The sequence below is a fragment of the Phyllobates terribilis genome, unplaced genomic scaffold, assembly GCF_046119375.1.
Source record: "Phyllobates terribilis strain yellow unplaced genomic scaffold, ASM4611937v1 Scaffold_4__5_contigs__length_816908805, whole genome shotgun sequence".
NCBI lineage: Eukaryota > Metazoa > Chordata > Amphibia > Anura > Dendrobatidae > Phyllobates > Phyllobates terribilis.
In genome coordinates, this window is record NW_027362764.1 from 361,096,593 (window position 1) to 361,119,348 (window position 22,756).

Genomic DNA, 22,756 nt, shown 5'->3' on the forward strand with positions numbered 1-22,756 from the left:
AGCTAGGGAACTCAAAAAGACCTGGACATCCACAGAAGACAACAGTGATGGATGATCACAGAATCCTTTCTATGATGAAGAAAAACCCCTTCACAACATCCACCCAAGTGAAGAACACTCTACAGGAAATAAGAGTATCAGTATCTAAGACTACCATAAAGTGAGGACTGCATGAGAGCAAACACAGAAGGTTCACCACAAGGTGCAAACCATTAGTCAGCCTTAGAAATAGAAAGGCAAGATTACACTTTACCAAAAAAAATCTAAATAATAAGAGAATCAGTATCTAAGACTACCATAAAGTGAGGACTGCATGAGAGCAAACACAGTTCTGGAAAAACATTCTTTGGACAGGTGAAATTAAGATCAATCAGCACCAGAATGATGGGAAGAAAAAAGTATGAAGAAGGCTTGGAATGGCTCATGATCCAAAGCACACCACATCCTCTGGAAAACATGGTGGAGGTAGTGTGAAGGCAAGGGCATGCATAGCTTCCAATGACACTGGGTTACTATTGTTTATTGATGATGTGACTGAAGACAGAAGCAGCTGCATGGGTTCTGGAGTATACAGGCTATACTTTCTGCTCAAATCAACTAAATACAGAAAGGTTGATTTAGATGGCACTTCATAGTACAGATAGACATTAACCCAATACATACTGTGAAAGCAATTCAGGAGTTATTTAAAGCAAAGAAGTGTATTATTCTGCAATGACAGTGTCAATCCCCAGATCTCAACCCCATTGAGCATGAGTTTCACATGGTTAAGACTAGTATCCAAGGGATAACATTTCTCCTTGCGGAGAGTGACATCTTAAGCATGTCAAGGTGAGGAAACTTTTAAGGTGCAATGTTCCTCTGGGAAATATGCAAATTGTCTCTTCAGAGAGGAAGAGAACTACAATGCTAGTGCCACCTATAGGAAGTAGCAATCCTAAAAGTCAATATTGACTCTCCAATGAGAATGGTCACATGACTTAAGATAATAGCCAAAACCAAAATTGCAATTTGCAGACACTATTTCGGGGTGTTGAGAAGACGAGGGGCAGCACCCCGAAACACAGTGTCTGCAAACTGAGATTTTGGTATTGGCTTTGACCAGGCTGTGACCAGGCTCGTTGGAGAGTCAATATTGACTTTTAGGATTGCTACTTCCTTTGGATGGCACTAGAGTTCTAGTTCTCTTCCTCTCTGGAGAGACAATTTGCACATAGTTAAGACAAAACTTAAGGCAGAAAGACTCATAAACAAGAAATAACTAAAGTCAGCTATAGTAAAGGCCTGGCAAAGCATCACAAAGAAGGAAACCCATCGTTTGATGAGGTCCATTGCTTCCAGACTTCGTGCAGTAATTGCTTGCAAAGCATTGTCTACAAAGTATTAAAAATTAACATTTTACTTATTTTACTTATGGTAAAGCTAATTTGTCCAATTACTTTTGAGCCATTGAAATCAGTAGGCTTTGTAGAAAAATGGTTGGGATTCCTAAATGTTTCACTGTATATTTTTGTTCCACCCCTTTAATTAAACCTGAAAGTCTACACTTCAATTGCATCTCAGTTGTTTCATTTTAAATAAAAAAATACAGGTATGCAGAGCCCAAATCACGAAGATTCGGTCACTGCCCAAATATTTCTGGACCTAACTGTACATGCTTTAAGCCACGTTATGTGTGTTTGGCATTATTTGAGATCAACTAGATATTTTTTGTTATGCCAACCAAGAGGTGGTATATGAAGTGTTTTCCAGGCAGGTATGCTATGTAACCCGCCTCAAAAAGCGCTAAATATTAACAAGAATGAACCTAAATATTGCAATGTAAAAACGACTTGCTGTGCATATGTCCAGTCTTTTGAGCTTCTTTTAACTGCTTTAGGTTTTCAAAAAAATGCTGCAAGAGAAAAAAACTCTTCCAAAATTCATCAAAAAAGTATCTGCACATGAGGTCTTCATTTAAGCGGCAGAACCATTGAGTTTTTCTAGGCAAAGCCACTTAAGGGAAGCACTGGCGGTAATTTTCTTGAAGCGGCTTTGCTGTAGTTTTTACGGAAGCTCTGTTATTGGCTGTTTGCATCTTATTTCTGTGATATAAACTATAAGCAAGCAGCTACCGAAAAAAATAAAAACTTCGTGGCTTCCGACCCCTAAAGCAGTTAAAAGAAGTGACAAAAGACTGACTATGTGCACAGCAATGACATTTCTACATAGGTATGCATTATAATAATTTTCTGCGATGACTCTGCTGCACTTTTCAGGTGGATTCCAGTCAAGTGCACATACCCAAACTTTTCAAAACTGCTTCAGGAAACACTACAGGGAAAAAAACTCCCACAAAAACTTCCCAAAGAAAATTTTCTTGAAGTAGTTTCCACTATAAAACTTGTTTTTAAGCGCAATAAATTTCAGAGTTCACATACACTAAGAAAGATAAATATTTAAGATAGCAAGGTGCACAAAATCTCAGCCACTGTGGTAACGTCTTGATATGTGGCCGTTTAACTCCAGAGAAAAGATACTGACCGAATACTGACCAAATACTGATAGTGGGCCTAAGGCCAGTATTTGGTCAGTATTTTTTCTCAGGAGTGGGGGCCAAAACCAGGTGAGGAACAATCAGAGAAAAGGTATAATAGAAACAAGTCACCAATTCTGCATTTATCACCTGGTTTTGGCTCCCACTCCTGAGAAAAAATACTGACCGAATACTGATCAAATATGGATAATGGGGCCATGGCCTTAATTGTGGATTGGAATCCCCCCCCCACAAACGGAAGTCACTTCGGATCCCTTTGGGTATGTGCACACGGTGCGTTTTTTATGCGTTTTTGATTAGGTAAATCCACGCAGATTTGGCCCCAAAAACGCATTGCAAACCTTATCCCAGCATATTCTATGTGATTTTGCAAGATCTGTGCACATGATCAGGATTTTTCCTAACAGAATTTCATATGTGTTAAAAGAAGAAGCATGTCCATTCTTTGTGCATTTTTGCCTGCGTTTTTCTTATACAATGCATTGGAAAAAAAGCATGAAAACGCATTAAAAACGTTGCGGATTTTCTGCAAGCAAATCCTGATCGTGTGCACATAACCTTTCTTTTGCCAGACGTTCACATGGAGGAGTTTCTTTGTGCTTGGAAAGCACTTATTTCATGGTCCTCTGATGAGCAGCATGCAGTTGAAAGGATTTCCACCTATTTAGGCCGGTTTCACACGTCCGGTTGTTTCCAGTACCGGAAAAACAGATATCAGAGATATCCGTGTCCGTGTGTGTAACATGTGTGGCAACCGTGTGGATGGTAAACCTGGGGTGAAGAGTGCTCTTTACAGAAACAGCAGTAAATCACTCATCTTGGGGTCTAATTCTCATAACTACTGCCTACATACTTGTTAGTTGGCTGTTTCACATCTGATTATCCACTGGGGATAGAACTACAGTATACAGTAACGACTAGTGATGAGTGAGTATGTTCTGATAACCCTTTCGGCGAGCATGCTCGGGCGAACACAGAGTATCTTCAGCGTGCCCGGTGTTATGTTTCAATCACTCCCGTGTGCATGATTTGCGACTGTTTAACAGCTTTAGTACATGTGAGAATTGCCAAAGAAACATGCATTCCTCACCTGTATTAAAGCTATCAAACAGTCGTAAATCATGCACACGGGAGTGATTCAAACATATCATCGAGCATGCTGAAGATACTCGGTGTTCACCCAAGCATGCTCGTAAATCTTGAGTAACGAGCATACTCGCTCATCACTAGTAGTGACCAAAAGTTTTGCTTTTTTTTTAAGGTGTGATTATTTCTGTCTGGTTGTTGTGATGCCATTTTCCTGGTGATTTTAGTACACGGGAAGCAAATGGTTGTCAGCTATGAGGAGGAAAATTGTGTTTGACATTGTTTTATCCCTTTATGTGTTAGTTTTCAACATTTACTGGGCCAAATATTTTGCATGTTTTGTCAAGGGTAGTCAAATTTTGCCTAATTTTTTTCTTTTGTGTGTGTGTTTTGAGGTTAAATCATGGCAAAGACAAAGGCAAATTTATCACCAGATGCCAGGACTTCTGAAAGTTAAGCCAGACAAAAGAGATAGCTATAGAATTCAACTGTTCTCATCGTCAAGTGTCACATATATTAAAGAAAGAAAAAGAAGGTTATGGAATAGCTGACAAACCTAGAAGTGGTCGAACATGGAAAACTTCCTCCAGAGTTGATCACATTATTAAGAAAATGTCTGTATCTGATGTCCATAAAAGTTCTGTACAGATTTTGCACAAAATGAACGAAGAATATGGGGTGAAAGTGAGTCGCCAAACTGTGGTGCGAGGGCTAAGAGCAGTAGGGTTGAATGCATGAGTTCCAGTCAAGAAGCCTTTTATCTCTGCAAAGAGAAGTTTCGACTTGAATCTGCCAAAGAACACAGCCAATGGAAAGAGACAGATTGATCTAAGGTGTTGTGGTCGGATGAATCCAAGTTCAATCAGTTTGGTAGTGATGGCAAGCACTATATATACCACCCAATTGGAAAACGTAATGATGTTAGGTGCCAAACACCTACAGTGAAACATGGTGGTGGCAATGTCATGGTTAGGGGCTGCTTTTCTGCATCTGCCATTGGCCCTCTGCATCAAATTGATGTAAATATGAATGCTACCATGTACAAAGAAATACTGGAGAATGTAATACTGCCACATGGTAAAATCAAAGTAAGCAGGGGATGGAAATTCCAGCAAGACAATGATCCTAAGCACACATCAAATTTAGTCAAAAATTGGTTCGCAAAGAAAAATATTTGCCTGTTGCAATGGCCAAGCCAATCACCCGATTTACACCCTACAGAGCCCCTTTGGGATGAAATTAGGCCCCAACTCGTCACCCTTACCCATAGCAATAAAGATGAATTGTTTGCAGATTTGCAAATGGAATGGAGCAAGATCCCTTAAGATGTCTTGAATACCCTAGTGGCTTCAATACCCCGTCTGTGTGGTGCAGTAATTAAAGCAAGCGGTTATGCTACAAAATACTAGGTTATGGCATTGTAATCAATGAATTCTCTATGTTGTGATCAATAAATAGTATATGCAAAACTTTTGGCAGTCAGTTTTCTTTAATTAAATGACCTTACCTATATTCAAAAGCATTTTGGTTAAATTTAAGGTCTTGCATGATGACAACTTCATGCACTTTCAATTCATCACCAGGGAAATGGCATCACAACAACCAGACAGGCGTAATCACACTTTAAAAAAATTGCAAAACTTTTGGTCGCTACTGTATGTCTCTGGATAGAGGTTGTCTGGATAGTGAAATATAAGGCGCCTTATTAAAAAAAGGAGTGAAAACATCCATCATGCGGTAGATTGTCTTCTTGACTTCCAGCATACCAACTGATATACTGCGATCTGAAGACTATGCAATACTATTATTCTCATTCTGTTAATAAAACAACAGTTCTGCATATCCTAGCATTACCTAGTGTAGGTATAAATCCTGACATATTCCTATTTCTCATTAGCTACTGGAGGTACAAGTTGTAACCTACTTCAGTATTCATACCTAATTACCTAGTGGAGGTATTATTATTATTTATTATTATAGCGCCATTTATTCCATTGGGCTTTACATGTGAAAAAGGGGTATACATACAAAAACAATTACAATAATTTTTAACAAAACGTGACGGCGACTCGTACAGGAGGAGCGAGGACCCTGCCCGCGAGGGATCACAGTCTACAAGGGATGGGTGAGAATACAGTAGGTAGGGGTAGAGCTAGTCGTGCAGCGGTATGGTGAAGTGATAGTTACTGCAGGTTGTAGGCTTGTCGGAAGAGGTGGGTCTTCAGGTTCCTTTTGAAGGTTTCCAAGGTAGGCGAGAGTCTGATATGTTGGGGTAGAGAGTTCCAGAGTAGGGGGGATGCACGAGAGAAATCTTGCATGCGAAGTGGGAAGAGGAGATAAGAGGGGAGTAGAGCAGGAGATCTTGTGAGGATCGGAGGTTGCGTGCAGGTATGTACCTGGAGACTAGGTCACAGATATATGGAGGAGACAGGTTGTGGATGGCTTTGTATGCCAGGGTTAGGGTTTTGAACTGGAGTCTCTAGGCAATGGAGAGCCAATAAAGAGATTGACAGAGAGGAGAGGCTGGGGAATAGCGGGGGGACAGGTTGATTAGTCGGGCAGCAGAGTTTAGGATAGATTGGAGGGGTGCGAGAGTATTGGAAGGGAGGCCACAGAGCAGGAGGTTACACTAGTCGAGGCGGGAGATGATGAGGGCGTGACCTAGTGTTTTTGCAGATTAGTGGTTGAGAAATGTGCAGATCCGGGAGATATTTTTGAGTTGGAGTCAGCAGGAAGTGGAAAGGGTTTGCATATGTGGTTTGAAGGAGAGATCAGAGTCCAGGGTTACCCCAAGGCAGCGAGCTTGCGGGACTGGGGAGAGTGAACAGCCATTGATGTTGATAGATAGGTCAGATGGGGAGGGGGTGAATGGGATGGTGGAAAGATGATGAATTCTGTTTTATCCATGTTAAGTTTTAGAAATCTGGCAGAGAAGAAGGATGAGATAGCGGACAGACATTGTGGGATTTTGGTATGAACTGTAATTCACTTTAGTTCTCTTACCTAATTACCTACTGGAGGTGCAGCACTTGAAAAAGCCCTTAATAGACGTAATATACTACAATTAATATTCAGAACATCATTCTATAATATTACTATGCCTCTGCCGTTCAGACCCCTTTGCCTTGCGATATTCACTTGTACAGCAATAGTGCCATCTAGTCCCTGGATAAATTACAGCATCTCCTCTTCTGACTTTTGCTTTGGATTAGGCCATGTTCAAAAACCTCATTTGCTTAATCTGAATCTGATGTGAATCACAATTTAATACTCTTAATGTGAACAAAACCGAAATTAGTGCACTTGCATCCTCAAATTGGAATTATTAGCTCTTCAATAATAACATGGACACATTCATTCATACTCCACAACCTAGGGTTACAAAGAAAGATGCAAGGAGACCAAAAGGACCACAATCCTCGTAGCCTTCAGACCAAGAAGAACCGTCACCTTCATATTATTCTCTTCAAAATATGGTTAAAGCAATCTCAGACATTTTGATGTTTGCAATTGACAATATACAGTACTATAACCTATCCAAGCCTTATTGTGGCCTTATTGTGTCACAAGTAATAGAACATAAAAAAAGAATCACAACAATGGACCAGAGGGCATCGGACATGAAGGACCCCTTGCTATCCTTAAGATCCAATATAACAGACAAAGAACAACAACTTTGTCACTTAAAGCACCACTGAGTTGTTTTTATTTTCAGAGTTGGAGTGGTGCTTTAAATGTAAACCCCCTACCCCCAGTCATATCCTCACCCACCGGCATCTTCCCTGTTTTTTTGCGCCACTCCAGTCCCGCTGCGACATCTAGAGACAGTAGCTTCTGACAGGCCGGAAGTCACAAGCTACGTCACATGCTCTCACTACAAGTCTATGAGAGCCAGAACAAGGCTCTTATAGACTTGTATTGAAAAGTGGCCTTCATGCAGCTCCATGAAACAGCTGCAGGCCGATCACTTCCCACCGAAGACTGAAGGGAGCAGCAGCGAAACCTGATGAAAACGCCAGAAGGTGAGTATCAGACAGGGAGCAGGGGACTTTCATTTAAAGCAGCACTCCAGCGGTGCAATAAAAAAAACCGCTGGAGTGCTGCTTTAACAGAAAAACTGGATGACCTTGAAAACCGCAGCCAAAGAAATAGGATTCGCTGAATCAGTAAAAGGTTATTACAATTCACCTCATCATGGCTAAAAATCTCAGGCTTTCGAACTACTTAAAGAGTCCACCTTCTAGGACAAGACAAGCAAAATTTCACAGGATGTGCAAGATCAATCATTTTTAAACTACTTAACTGCCCAAGACAAGATCAAAATTCTAGATGCTTACAGAAAAAGTTCACATATTCAATACAATGGACATCGTCTTCTAATCTTTCACAATTTTTCTGCAAGGCTGAAAGCCTATTCCCTAATTAGCAAAACTCTTTTTTAGTATTACTAAATGAGAAATTCCACTTCTTTGAAAATCCAACTACTGCGCAGGCTAAACTTCAAGCCCTTTTTGAGGCCTCATCACTGATTACCTGAACTGGATGATTAACATAAAAGTAATTTTTTTCCTTGGAAATTGACTTTTCCCTTTATTGAATCTTTATACCTTTTAATATTTCTATTTAACACAACATCCCTTAAATTGTTAACTTGAAATGTGGATGGTCTGAATTCATCAGTTAAAGGGAACTTTGTTAGGAATTGTGGTTCTGTGCTCCCACCTGGGAATGGATCAGATCTGATGCTAAGCTACTCTGGTGGCAAGCACTGGTGGTATGTAGGGTGCCCAAGCATGGCATTCATGGGCTAGCTGTCACATCCACTCACTTTGGCACCCTACAGACAAAGTGTGCCCCTGTCCTGGCGTGCTGCTGTGTATGTGGTGTCTCCCACTTGCTTCTGGCCTGCAGGCCTCTTCTGACTTCAGGAATCCATCTTCTGGAGCCAGGGCAGCAATCAATTCAAGGGACACAGTTCATAAAAACAATCAGAACTTTACTTGGTAACTGGCAGTATTTTCAGGCAGGTATAAAGGATAAGGCCCAACGGGTTGTCATCTTTCCCACAGGTAAGGATACAACTTATGCCCTAGTTCCCGATCTAGGTGAAGCATCTCTGCTGCTTTCTTCTCTAGCCCTAGAGATTCCTCCTCACCAATCACAGTTTTTCTAGATCCCATTTCACTCCGCCTCTGAGAGTTTGAGTCCTAAATCTTCTGCAGTCTCACAGACAGAATGTGCTCCCAGGCCCCGATGTCTACCTCGAGGTTCCCAGGCCGGCAAAGGGTACTCATGAGGGGGGTTTCTCCGGCAATCTCTGGGATTCTAGGCCAACGTCTGCCCTTGCAGCCCTTACTGAGAGTCTGCTGCTTTTTGCTGTACTGCACAACACTCACTGAACTCCACTTTCTGTTCCTCACACTAACCAGAGATTCCCAAAGTGTCCACCCATTATGGCCTGTCCTCACACTTAATTAACTTTCACACTGTCTCTATGCAGGCTGTGTTACTGGGCAAACTTCACCTTTCATCTACATTCTAGACAGTGACATCTTGTGACCGTCAGTTAATACTACAGCCCACAAGTTAACATATCAGGAACAAAACATTATTCACATTCTATACCACAGCTGCATTGATGTCTTCAGGGGAAACATTGCAGCTTGTCCATCTCCTTACAGGTATGGGGCAGAGTTCCCACAGGTGTTCTCCGAAGAGGCCCCCAGAAATTACCTCCAACTAGAATTTAGGAATGTTCCATCCAGCTGATTTAGGGGGCAAAGTTTCCTAAGGGCAGAATTTTTAACCTGTCCGAACCCGAGAGGCAAGCCATGAGGGAATATATTCGGTAAAATTTAAAAAATGGGTTTATCTATCCTCCTAAGTCCCTGGTTGGAGCAGGGTTCTTTTTTGTGGCAAAAAGGATGGAGGTTTGAGACCGTGTATAGACTACCGTGAGCTCAATCGTATAACTGTACGTAACCAGTACCCTCTCCCATTCATCCATAACCTCTTTAATCAACTGGTGGGGGCAAGTTGGTTTACCAAGCTGCATCTCAGGGGGTGCTTAAAATCTTGTTCGAATTAAGGAGGGGGATGAGTGGAAAACAGCCTTCAATATCCCCAAGGGTCATTATGAGTAATGTTTTATGTCCTATGGGCTCTGTAACTCTCCAGCTATGTTTCAGACGCTTGTCTATTTTCCGTGATCTTTTGGGTATTTGTGTTATAGTTTACATCGATGATATCCTCATCTTCTCCAGATTCCTGGCTGCACATAGGGTCCATGTGCGCACCGTCCTGAAAAGATTAGAGGATCTTTATCTTTACGTCAAAAAAGAAAAATGTATATTTGAAGTGTAGGAGTTGGGGTTCTTGGGAGTCATTCTTTCCCCCACGGCATTTTGGATGGATCTGGGAAGGAGAGTGCGGAATTAGAATGGGCACAACCTGTTACCTTCAAGGCATTGCTGCATTTTTTGTGATTTTCCAATTATTCCCATAGGTTTACTAAGGGTGGTGAAACCTCTCACTGATCTTACCCATAAGGAGGCAGACATGTCTAATTGGGGACTAGAGGCTATTAAGGCCTTTAATACACTTAAGAAGGCTTTTTCCTTCGCTCCAGTTTTGATCAAGCTTGATATCAATAAGCCTTTTGTGGTGGAAGTGGATGCCTCTGAGGTGAGAGTGGTGCTTTCCCAGGGTTCCACCACTCTAATGCGTTTGAAGCCTTGCGCCTTTTCTTCTTGAAAATTCTCTCCTCCAAAGCTTAATTATGACATCACCAATTGTGAACATCTTGCCATTAAGTTACCTCTGGAGGAGTGGAGGCATCTCCTTGAGGGAGCTAAGCACCCATTCATGGTGCTTACTGACCATAAGAATCTTTTTTTAGCAAATGCTAAGAGATAGGCCTTGTTCTTTAACACATTCAATTTTTCGATCTCTTACCTCCCTGGGACCAAGAATGTTCGGGCTGATGCTCTCAGACTCTTTGTCCTAGTGAGACTGAAATTCCAGAACCTGATTTCATTTTTCCAAAGGGCATTGTAGTCTCTTCTGTTAATTTAGCTTGGGAGGTGGTTAATGCTCAGGGAATGGCTCCATCTAGCCCACCTCATGATAAATTATTTGTTCTGCTGCAGTTATGGTTGGGCTTATTCAAAGAGTGTCCTGACTCAGTCACTGCGGGACATCTGGCATTAAGGGGACTTGTCATCTGTTGAGCAGAAACTATTGGTGTCCGTCCTTGGGTAAGGATGTTGAAGTTTATGTTAAGACATGCAAGATCTGTGCCAGAAACAAGGTGACTTGAATCGCCCTGGCAGGGAAACTTCTCCCCTTGCCCATTCCTGTATGTCCTTGGTCCCACATATCCATGGACTTCATTACGGATCTCCCTGACTCCAAGAGTGTGACTACGGTGTGGGTTATTGTGGACCAATTTTCTAAACAATGTCATTTGGTTCCTTTGGCTCAGTTGCCCAGTGTGCAGGATTTAGTAGATTTGTTCCTTGTTCAGGTGATAAGATTAACATGGGCTTCCAATGAATATGGTCTCTGACCGAGGGTCACAGTTTATCTCGAGATTCTGGAGGGCTTCCTGTAAACACCTCGCATCAGAACTCTGGTTTTCATCTTCGTACCATTCTCAAACTAATGGGCAAACTGAGCAAATCAACCAGTGTCTTGATTCATAACTAAGATGTTTTTGCTTCCATACTCAGCATGATTGGGATCATACTTAGCCTTGGCAGAGTTCGCCCTAAACAATAGACACTATGAGGGCGTGGGAATGTCTTCCTTCTTCTGTAATCTAGGATTCCATTATAGGTCTCTTTGTTTTGAGGGAGGGTACGATGTACTTCCAGCTGAATCTGCAACTATCCACCACCTCCGGAAGGTCTGGGGGGAGGCCCGTATTCATCTCAAGAAAGCAGAGTAGAGAATGAAGAGGCAGGCCGATATGCGCCGTCAGCAAGTTTGCAAACTCAGAGTTGGGGCACAGAGTTTAGGTGTCTACTAAGAATCTCAAGTTTAAGGTACCATCTCCTAAACTTGCACCTAAGTTTATAGGACCATTTCTCATTACCGAGGCCATCAATAAGGTGGCTTTTCGGGTAGGTCTCCCTTCTTCTATGCTGGTTCGAAATATTTTTCACAAGACCTTATTAAAAAAGGTGGTTACTCCGCTTGTGACCCTGGATCCTCCTCCATCCTATTCTAGTAGATAATACTGAAGAATTTGAGATAGAAAGTATTGTGGATTCTCATAGAGTTCGGAACTCCATTCAGTATTTGATTCATTGGAAGAACTATATTACATTTCTAATTGGAGGTATTTGCTAATATTATTATTATTACACCTACTATATATTTGGATAGGATCTTGGAGATGCGAATACCTGTTTAACTCTGCTTATTATTGTTTTATATATTATGTTTATCACATAAAATATTTAGCACATTTAAGTATGTTGACTAGTTGCTACTGCTAATACATTTTACAATAAGGATTATTGTAACATGCATTTTTTTCAGCATCAGCTAACCAAAACAATCTAATTTACTGATTTTGTTAAGATTATAAATTATACAACTCTTATAATTCAGCCATTGTATCATGATCAAAAGCTTCAAACGCAATACTATGTCCTCACAAAAGCATCTCCTATAGCAGTGATGGCGAACCTTTTAGAGGCCGAGTGCCCAAACTGCAACCCAAAACCCACTTATTTATTGCAAAGTGCCAACACAGCAATTTAACGTGAATACTGAGGTTTTAGTTTAGAACAAACAACTCATACAGAGAGCAGGCAGGGGCAACAGAGAGCAAGCATATCAGAGAGCAGGCAGGGGCAACAGAGAACAGGCATATCAGAGAGCAGGCAGGGGCAACAGAGAGCAGGCATATCAGAGAGCAGTCAGGGGCAACAGAGAGCAAGCATATCAGAGCAGGCAGGGGCAACAGAGAGCAGGCATATCAGAGAGCAGGCAGGGGCAACAGAGAGCAAGCATATCAGAGCAGGCAGGGGCAACAGAGAGCAGGCATATCAGAGAGCAGGCAGGGGCAACAGAGAGCAAGCATATCAGAGCAGGAAGGGGCAACAGAGAGCAGGCATATCAGAGCAGGCAGGGGCAACAGAGAACAGGCATATCAGAGAGCAGGCAGGGGCAACAGAGCAGGCATATCAGAGAGCAGACAGGGGCAACAGAGAACAGGCATATCAGAGAGCAGGCAGGGGCAACAGAGCAGGCATATCAGAGAGCAGGCAGAGCATCAGAGAGCAGGCATATCAGAGAGCAGGCAGGGGCAACAGAGAGCAGGCATATCAGAGCAGGCAGGGGCAACAGAGAGCAGGCATATCAGAGCCCAGAGAGGGGCAACAGAGCAGGCATATCAGAGAGCAGGCAGGGCAACAGAGAGCAGGCATATCAGAGAGCAGGCAGTGGCAACAGAGAGCAGGCATATCAAAGAGCAGGCAGGGGCAACAGAGATCAGGCATATCAGAGCAGGCAGGGGCAACAGAGAGCAGGCATATCAGAGACCAGAGAGGGGCAACAGAGCAGGCATATCAGAGAGCAGGCAGGGCAACAGAGAGCAGGCATATCAGAGAGCAGGCAGTGGCAACAGAGAGCAGGCATATCAAAGAGCAGGCAGGGGCAACAGAGATCAGGCATATCAGAGACCAGAGAGGTGCAACAGAGCAGGCATATCAGAGAGCAGGCAGGGCAACAGAGAGCAGGCATATCAGAGAGCAGGCAGGGGCAACAGAGAGCAGGCATATCAGAGCAGGCAGGGGCAACAGAAAGCACGCATATCAGAGAGCAGGCAGGGGCAACAGAGAGCAGGCATATCAGAGCAGACAAGGGCAACAGAGAGCAGGCATATCAGAGAACAGGCATGGGCAACAGAGAGCAAGCATATCAGAGAGCAGGCAGGGGCAACAGAGAGCAGGCATATCAGAGAGCAGGCAGGGGCAACAGAGAACAGGCATATCAGAGAGCAGGCAGGAGCAACAGAGAACAGGCATATCAGAGAGCAGGCAGGGGCAACAGAGAGCAGGCATATTAGAGAGCGGGCAAGGGCAACAGAGAGCAGGCATATCAGAGCGGGCAAAGGCAACAGAGAGCAGGCATATCAGAATGGGCAAGGGCAACAGAGAGCAGGCATATCAGAGAGCGGGCAAGGGCAACAGAGAGCAGGCATATCAGAGAGCAGGCAGGGGTAATAGAGAGCAGGCATATCAGAGAGCAGGCAGGGGCAACAGAGAGGCATATCAGAGAGCAGGCAGGGGCAACAGAAAGCAGGCATATCAGAGCAGGCAAGGGCAACAGAGAGCAGGCATATCAGAGAGCGGGCAAGGGCAACAGAGAGCAGGCATATCAGACAGCAGGCAGGGGCAACAGAGAGCAGGCATATCAAAGAGCAGGCAAGGGCAACAGAACAGGCATATCAGAGAGCAGGCAGGGGCAATAGAGAGCAGGCATATCAGAGAGCAGGCAGGGGCAACAGAGAGCATGCATATCAGAGCAGGCAGGGGCAACAGAGAACAGGCATATCAAAGAGCAGGCAGGGGCAACAAAGAGCAGGCATATCAGAGCGGGCAAGGGCAACAGAGAGCAGGCATATGAGAGAGCAGGCAGGGGCAACAGAGAGCAGGCATATCAGAGTGGGCAGGGGCAACAGAGAGCAGGCATATCAGAGAGCGGGCAAGGGCAACAGAGAGCAGGCATATCAGAGAGCGGGCAAGGGCAACAGAGAGCAGGCATATCAGAACGGGCAAGTGCAACAGAGAGCAGGCATATCAGAGAGCGGGCAAGGGCAACAGAGAGCAGGCATATCAGAGAGCGGGCAAGGGCAACAGAGAGCAGGCATATCAGAATGGGCAAGGGCAACAGAGAGCAGGCATATCAGAGAGCGGGCAAGGGCAACAGAGAGCAGGCATATCAGAATGGGCAAGGGCAACAGAGAGCAGGCATATCAGAGAGCAGGCATATCAGAGAGCAGGCAGGGGCAACAGAGAGCAGGCATATCAGAGAGCAGGCAGGGGCAACAGAGAGCAGGCATATCAGAGAGCAGGCAGGGGCAACAGAGAGCAGGCATATCAGAGAGCAGGCAGGGGCAACAGAGAGCAGGCATATCAGAGAACAGGCAAGGGCAACAGAGTAGGCAGGCATATAAGAGAGCAGGCAAGGGCAACAGAGAACAGATATAACAGAGCAGGCGGGGGCAACAGAGCAGGCGGCACGACAGCAGGCAGGGCGACAGAGAACAGGCAGAGGCAACTGAGAACAGATGGGGTGAAAGAGAGCAGGCAGGGGCAACAGAGCAGACAGGCAACAGAGAACAGATGGGGCGACACAGAGCAGGCGGGGCATTAGAGAAGGCGGGGGCGACAGAGAGCATGCGGGGGCATTAGAGGAGGAGGGGCGACAGAGAGCAAGTGGGGTCGACAAAGAGCAGGCGGGGGCATTAGAGAAGGTGGGGCGACAGAGCAGGCAGGGCATTAGAGAAGGTGGGGGCAACAGAGAGCAGGCGGGGGTATTAGAGAAGGTGAGGGCGACAGAGAGCAGACCGGGGCAACTAAGTGCAGCCACAGACAGGAGCAGGGCACCAGACTGCAGATATAAAGAGCATATAAATCCAAAGAACAGAGGCCTATAAGACGCAATACTTCATTTGAAATATAATCCAATCAAAACAAAGAAGTATAAATGCAATAAAATACAAATTTTATTCAAAAAAGTTTAAAAAGACATCATATTAAAAAATGCATATAGGAGAAGTAAAAATGAAGAAACCCACAGTGACAAGTAGTATATATAATCATATAGGCATTATTGCAACCCCAGTCATGTATGCTATAACAAAGCAGCAAAATAAATAAAGTGACTTGTGCTTAGTGCATATAAATGTGTCAATAAATCGGGCTAAGTATGTGCAAGTAAGACCAATTAGAAAAGACACCGATTTCTAAAGCTGAAAAGAGAGCATACATGAAAGAGGCACTGTTGCTTATCAGATGTAAACTACCTAGATAGGGTATATATAGGGTCCAAGATGTAAAGCTTCAAAAAGGATCAGAAAGCCCTCAATATTGTAGAATAAAAGGGCAGTGTCCCTGGCAAAGTTGCCAAATATAGCTGTCAATCAGTAAGGAATCATAGCAAGATGAAGGGCAAATCAAAAAGACACAAAATAGAGGAATGAAGCAATACAACCTGTGTCACTGATGGGACCAGGTAACTGTCACCCATCAGTGACACAGGTTGTATTGCTTCATTCCTCTATTTTGTGTCTTTTTGATTTGCCCTTCATCTTGCTATGATTCCTTACTGATTGACAGCTATATTTGGCAACTTTGCCAGGGACACTGCCCTTTTATTCTACAATATTAACAGACCTAGGGCTTCTTCGCCTGTGGTTGTTCCACTGGATCCAAGGGGAAAATGAGACCATAACTTAGTATGGAAGTGACGGCCCATATTGTCAAGAAGACGTGAGAAAAGTGCCGAGATATAGGACCATTAGATGAAGTGCTGCATGATCAATTAATTGCTGGCCTGACGGATTCCTCCCTGAAACAGATCTTAAAGGACGAACTGTGCTTGAGCCCTGCTCTGGACTTCTTTGAGGTCGTGGCTGAAGCTAGAGTCCTGGAGAGAGAGATCCCTGTTCTCACCACCACAGTCCGAAGCCATAAAGTGGTCATGCCTGAATCAACCTGCAATGAGCCCGACTGGGTGCAGGAGATACATCAAGAGATCTGGGACATTCGAGGTGAGCTGTGAAGTATTAAGTGGACCTCTGCTGCCATCCCTCTGGTTAGTAGCACGGCTCCATGTGAAAGGAGGTCAGAGCGGGAAAGACGCTCCTTCTGGGCCCCCCTGCCCCAAGTCTGAGCGACTACCATTGATGATCAAGCCGTGAAGAGCTGAGAGAAGACTGTGACAGGAGAGGCGTGCCAGCGGTAGCGGAGGAACAGCGTGAGTGAGTAGGGCCGTCACTGTCACCTACTGTAACGGGGATAGTTGGAATTAGGACTTCAGGTTGGGAGGGGGCCGGTTGGTGTGTGGGAGGCTCAACGAAACTTGATTGACTATATCCAAAAGAGACATGGGTTGTAGTGAATATTCATGGTCTTTAATAGCGGGCACACTGACTGCAGAGTGGCAGGAGGAGCCACGCAGCGGGTACAGTGTGCGTACTATTGAAGAGACTGAATGGTCACTGCTCCCCAGGCACACAGTCCCGGCGCGGTGAGCAGTGACTATTCTGGCACAGCACTACACAGTGAGAGTGTCGGCAGCAGAGCGGGATGCAGCGATGGAGGAGAGAGGCGGTGAGTATAATTGTTTATTTTTTGGTGGGGCAACGTGATGGGGTTCAGAGGGTGCCATGTATACCAGGATAGGTGAATAAAGGGGTGCCATGCATACCATAATGAAGGGGTGCCATGCATACCAGGATCAAGGGGTGCCAAGCATACCAGGATGAGGGAATCAAGGGGTGCCATGCATACCAGGATCAAGGGGTGCCATGCATACCAAGATAAAGGGATGCCATGCATACGAGGATGGGGGTATCAAGGGGTGCCATGCATACCAGGATCAAGGGGTGCCATGCATATCAGGATGGGGGAATCAAGGGGTGACATGCATACCAGGATCAATGGGTGTCATGCATACCAGGATGGGGGATTGGGGTACCATGTATATCAGGATGGGGGAATCAAGGGGTGCCATGCATACCAGGATGGGGGAATCAAGGAGTGCCATGCATACCAGGATGGGGGATAAAGTGATGTCATGCATACCAGGATGGGGCTCAAGGGGTGTCATGCATACCAGGATGGGGGATCAAAGGGTGCCATGCATACCAGGATGGTGGATCAAGGGGTGCCATGCATACCAGGATCAAGGGGTGCCATGCATATCAGGATGGGGGATCAAGGGGTGCTATGCATACCAGGATGCAGGATCAAGGGGTGCCATGCATGCCAGGATGGGGGATCAAGGGGTGCTATGCATGCCAGGATGGGAATGAGGGCCACGTATACCAGGATGGGGATGAGGGCCACGTATACGAGGATGGGGATGAGGGCCATGTATACCAGGAAGGAGGGGCCATGCATACCAGGATGGGGGAATCAAGGGGTGCCATGCATACCAGGATGGGGGAATCAAGGGGTGCCATGCATACTAGGATCATGGGGTGTCATGCATACCAGGATGGGGGATTGGGGTGCCATGTATACCAGGATGGGGGATTGGGGTTCCATGTATACCAGGATGGGGGAATCAAGGGGTGCCATGCATACCAGGATGGGGAATCAAGGGGTGCCATGCATACCAGGATCAAGGGGTGCCATGCATACCAGGATGGAGGATCAAGGGTTGCCATGCATACTAGGATGGGGGATCAAGGGGTGCCATGCATACCAGGATGGAGGATCAAGGGTTGCCATGCACACCAGGATGGGGGATCAAGGGGTGTCATGCATACCAGGATAGGGGATCAAGGGGTGCCATGCATACCAGGATCAAGGGGTGCCATGCATACCAGGATGGAGGATCAAGGGTTGCCATGCACACCAGGATGGGGGATCAAGGGGTGTCATGCATACCAGGATGGAGGATCAAGGGTTGCCATGCACACCAGGATGGGGGATCAAGGGGTGTCATGCATACCAGGATAGGGGATCAAGGGGTGCCATGCATACCAGGATCAAGAGGTGCCATGCATACCAGGATAGGGGATCAAGGGGTGCCATGCATACGAGGATGGGGGATCAAGGAGTGCCATGCATGCCAGGATGGGGGATGAAGGGGTGTCATGCATGTCAGTATGGGGAAATCAAGGGGTGACATGCATACCAGGATCAATGGGTGTCATGCATACCAGGATGGGGGATTGGGGTGCCATGCATACCAGGATGGAGGATCAAGGGTTGCCATGCATACTAGGATGGGGGATCAAGGGGTGCCATGCATACCAGGATGGAGGTTCAAGGGTTGCCATGCACACCAGGATGGGGGATCAAGGGGTGTCATGCATACCAGGATAGGGGATCAAGGGGTGCCATGCATACCAGGATCAAGGGGTGCCATGCATACCAGGATCAAGAGGTGCCATGCATACCAGGATGGGGGATCAAGGGGTGCCATGCATACGAGGATGGGGGATCAAGGAGTGCCATGCATGCCAGGATGGGGGATGAAGGGGTGTCATGCATGTCAGTATGGGGAAATCAAGGGGTGACATGCATACCAGGATCAATGGGTGTCATGCATACCAGGATGGGGGATTGGGGTGCCATGTATATCAGGATGGGGGAATCAAGGGGTGCCATGCATACCAGGATGGGGGAATCAAGGAGTGCCATGCATACCAGAATGGGGGATAAAGTGATGTCATGCATACCAGGATGGGGCTCAAGGGGTGTCATGCATACCAGGATGGTGGATCAAGGGGTGCCATGCATACCAGGATCAAGGGGTGCCATGCATATCAGGATGGGGGATCAAGGGGTGCTATGCATACCAGGATGGGGGATCAAGGGGTGCCATGCATGCCAGGATGGGGGATCAAGGGGTGCTATGCATGCCAGGATGGGAATGAGGGCCACGTATACCAGGATGGGGATGAGGGCCACGTATACGAGGATGGGGATGAGGGCCATGTATACCAGGAAGGAGGGGCCATGCATACCAGGATGGGGGAATCAAGGGGTGCCATGCATACCAAGATGGGGGAATCAAGGGGTGCCATGCATACTAGGATCAAGGGGTGTCATGCATACTAGGATGGGGGATCAAGGGGTGCTATGCATACCAGGATGGGGGATGAAGGGGTGTCATGCATGTCAGGATGGGGGCTGAAGGGGTGCCATGCATGCCAGGATGGGAATGAGGGCAACGTATACCAGGATGGGGATGAGGGCCACGTATACCAGGATGGGGATGAGGGCCACGTATACCATAAAGGAGGGGCCATGCATACCAGGATGGGGGAAATCAAGGGGTTCCATGCATACCAGGATGGGGGAATCAAGGGGTGCCATGCATACTAGGATTAAGGGGTGTCATGCATACCAGGATGGTGGATTGGGGTGCCATGTATACCAGGATGGGGGAATCAAGGCGTGACATGCATACCAGGATGGGGGAATCAAGGGGTGTCATGCATACCAGGATGAGGAATCAAGGGGTGCCATGCATACCAGGATGGGAGATCAAGGGTTGCCATGCATACCAGGATAGGGGATCAAGGGGTGCCATGCACACCAGGATGGGGGATCAAGTGGTGCCATGCATACCAGGATGGTGGATCAAGGGGTGCCATGCATACCAGGATCAAGGGGTACCATGCATACCAGGATCAAGGGGTACCATGCATGCCAGGATGGGCGATCAAGGGGTGCTATGCATACCAGGATGGGGGATCAAGGAGTGCCATGCATGGCAGGATGGGGGATGAAGGAGTGCTATGCATGCCAGGATGGGAATGAGGGCCACGTATAGCAGGATGGGGATGAGGACCACGTATACCAGGATGAGGATGAGGGCCACGTATACCAGGATGGGGATGAGGGCCACGTAAACCAGGAAGGAGGGGCCATACATACCAGGATGGAGGATATTAAACAGAATTGGGGGACATTACCCCAATACCAGTATCAGCAGCAGACCCCCCCCCCCATAACCCCATAACAGTGAATCATGACCACATTTTTTGCTTAAATTTTTTTTTCTATTTTCCTCCTCTAAAACCTAGGTGCGTCTTATGGCCCAGTGCATCTTACAGTCCGAAAAATACGGTAATCTTATTTATTTAAAATTGAGTCATAAAAAAATGGCAAGTAACATACCTTTTGACCATGGTCACCCTTTTCACCTTTTAGTCCCTAAATAGTGTGAAAAACAAACAAATTGTGTTTATGACATTTAGTTAGAGAGAACACATAAATTGATTTTCTATTTCTGAAGCATGCCATCACTCAAAACTTGAAATTTTATGTAAAGACAAATTCAAGGAAATACCAGCTATTCACAATTTCTAAAATTAATTCACACAATTCAGGTACTGGTGTATGTTCATTGCCTATATGCATGTAGAAATGGGGATTACTCCCCTATGTTTTTGGAATTCTGTACTAAAAACTAAAACAACTCTGAAAAAGAAACAAAGAAAATGTTAAAAAAATTAATTTCATTGTCTTGATCTCCTGCATCAATACTCTCCAGTCTGTGGCTATCCATGTGTGAGAGTGGTAGTTCTACTGCAAGTGGAGAGCCACTGATTAGGGATCATTAATCAAAAAGATTAATAACCCTAACACTATGTACCCACTAATTTAAATACTGCATTTATTACACCGTGTTTTTTTTGTGTGAGAATTCAGCTGTATTTACTGTCCAAACAAAATGGACGTGATTTCATGAAAACTCAACCACTGTACGTCTAAAGATGCCATTGTACTATGCATTTTCTATTTGTTATATGCAAAACCAACTTTCTGTTCATATGTTCTGGCTTTTGAGTTTGTTTTAAATGCATTGGGCTTTCGCTCTACAGGTGTTTTCCGCTACGAAGACTCTCGTATTTTACAATGCAAGTCAACGGGAAGACTAAAAAATGACTGAAGACACCTGGTCATTTTTTTTTTAGCATTTTGTTTGCATTCTTTCATTGGTTTAGCAATTTTTGTTTTTAAAAAAGTCAGGTAAACGATAGTTTGAAATGCTCAGAAAATGATCAAAGGAAGCAAAAAAAAAAACGCTTAGCGATTACAAAACTCCAGAGAAAAGAGAGTTTCCTGATGCATCTTCTACTTGAAAAATTGATGTTTTTTACTGTTGAAAAGAGGCGCAGTGTGAACATACCTTAAATATATGTCTACATGGAATTTTTTTTTGAGTGGGTCCACTCCAAAAAAGCTTGAAAAATTGCTCAAAAAACACTTGAAACTCTTCCTATTCATTTCCATTGAAAAATTACTTGCTGTTCATACATCCAATTTTTGGATAGTTTTTAATTAACTTCCAGTTTTCAAAAACACCAACCTTTTTGAAGAAGTGACCTGGTAATTCTTTAGGCGTTTTCCCACTACAAAGCTGCTCCTTACTTTACAGTAGAAGTAAATAGGAAGGCTACTAAAATGTCACAAAGATACCTAGGTGCCTTTTTATAGGCATTTCAGCATTTTATTAATTTTTAAATAGATGTAAAAAACATGGCAAAATTGCCCACGAAAAAAAAAACGTAACTAATTAAAAAATGTTTACAGAAAACAGTTCAGGAAAAAATGTTAGTAAAAACTCTATAGGACAAAAAAAAGTCTAGAAAACTCCACATAGAAGGAGCGCTTCCTTGAGCAGTTTCCACTTGAAAAACATCTTTTTCAGGCAGATTCTGAAAAAGGCTTGAAAAAGTGCTAAAAAAATAACACCAAAAAGAATGAAGTCGTTTTGACATTGTTGTGCATATGTTATGTCTACTTCAACAATGATGCAGGTTTGCTGACGTCTAAAGTACGTGATGTTCACATAACCGTAGACTCTTCATATCTGTGCCGTGTTTTCCAGTGATAATGAAAACCAGGATGTAGCACTAGAGCCTTCACGCCATGGACTCTATCAGTGCCAATAGATGTCATTAACCTAGCGCTCATCCAGACGTCCATTTTTCATATATGTGTTTTATCCATGTTTTTCACGGATAAAAGGCATACACATTATAGTTTATTTTGCTATTCACATCTACATATTTTTCCACAGATATGTAAATAGTGGACCAGGCAGCAGTATATTAATAAATTGTAACATCGATGTACATAGGGCTTACTATTAAGATATTTTAAGCCTAGTTAAGTTTGACCCAATGATGCTGTCTTTTTCAATGAAATTTTGGTTAGTTGCCTCAAAAAGGGGAAGTTTATGTGGGACATAATTATCAGATGCTCTTCTAAATGATGTGATTGGACAGTAGCTGCTGGTCATTGGACATAGCCGGCTTTTGTCTAATGTGTATGAAGGCCTTTACACATAAGTGCCAGAGTCAAAAGAGAAAAATAATGATGAACACTGAAACATGTAATGTGATTTTATTTTTTTGGAAGTACATAG

At 44.7% G+C, this 22,756-nt stretch overlaps 1 protein-coding gene and 1 long non-coding RNA gene across 3 annotated transcripts in view; one reads left to right on the plus strand and one right to left on the minus strand.

Annotated features, from left to right (window-relative positions):
* The window catches only part of COL15A1 (collagen type XV alpha 1 chain), a 904,466-nt gene that overhangs the window by 434,063 nt on the left and 447,647 nt on the right, over nucleotides 1-22,756 (minus strand). For both annotated transcript variants that reach the window (XM_073678442.1, XM_073678441.1), the window contains exon 20: nucleotides 20,500-20,535. In XM_073678442.1, the coding sequence (XP_073534543.1) occupies nucleotides 20,500-20,535 (36 nt within the window). The remainder of the gene's footprint in view (nucleotides 1-20,499; nucleotides 20,536-22,756) is intronic.
* The window catches only part of LOC141265402 (uncharacterized), a 112,649-nt gene that overhangs the window by 32,644 nt on the left and 57,249 nt on the right, over nucleotides 1-22,756 (plus strand). The window lies entirely within an intron of this gene.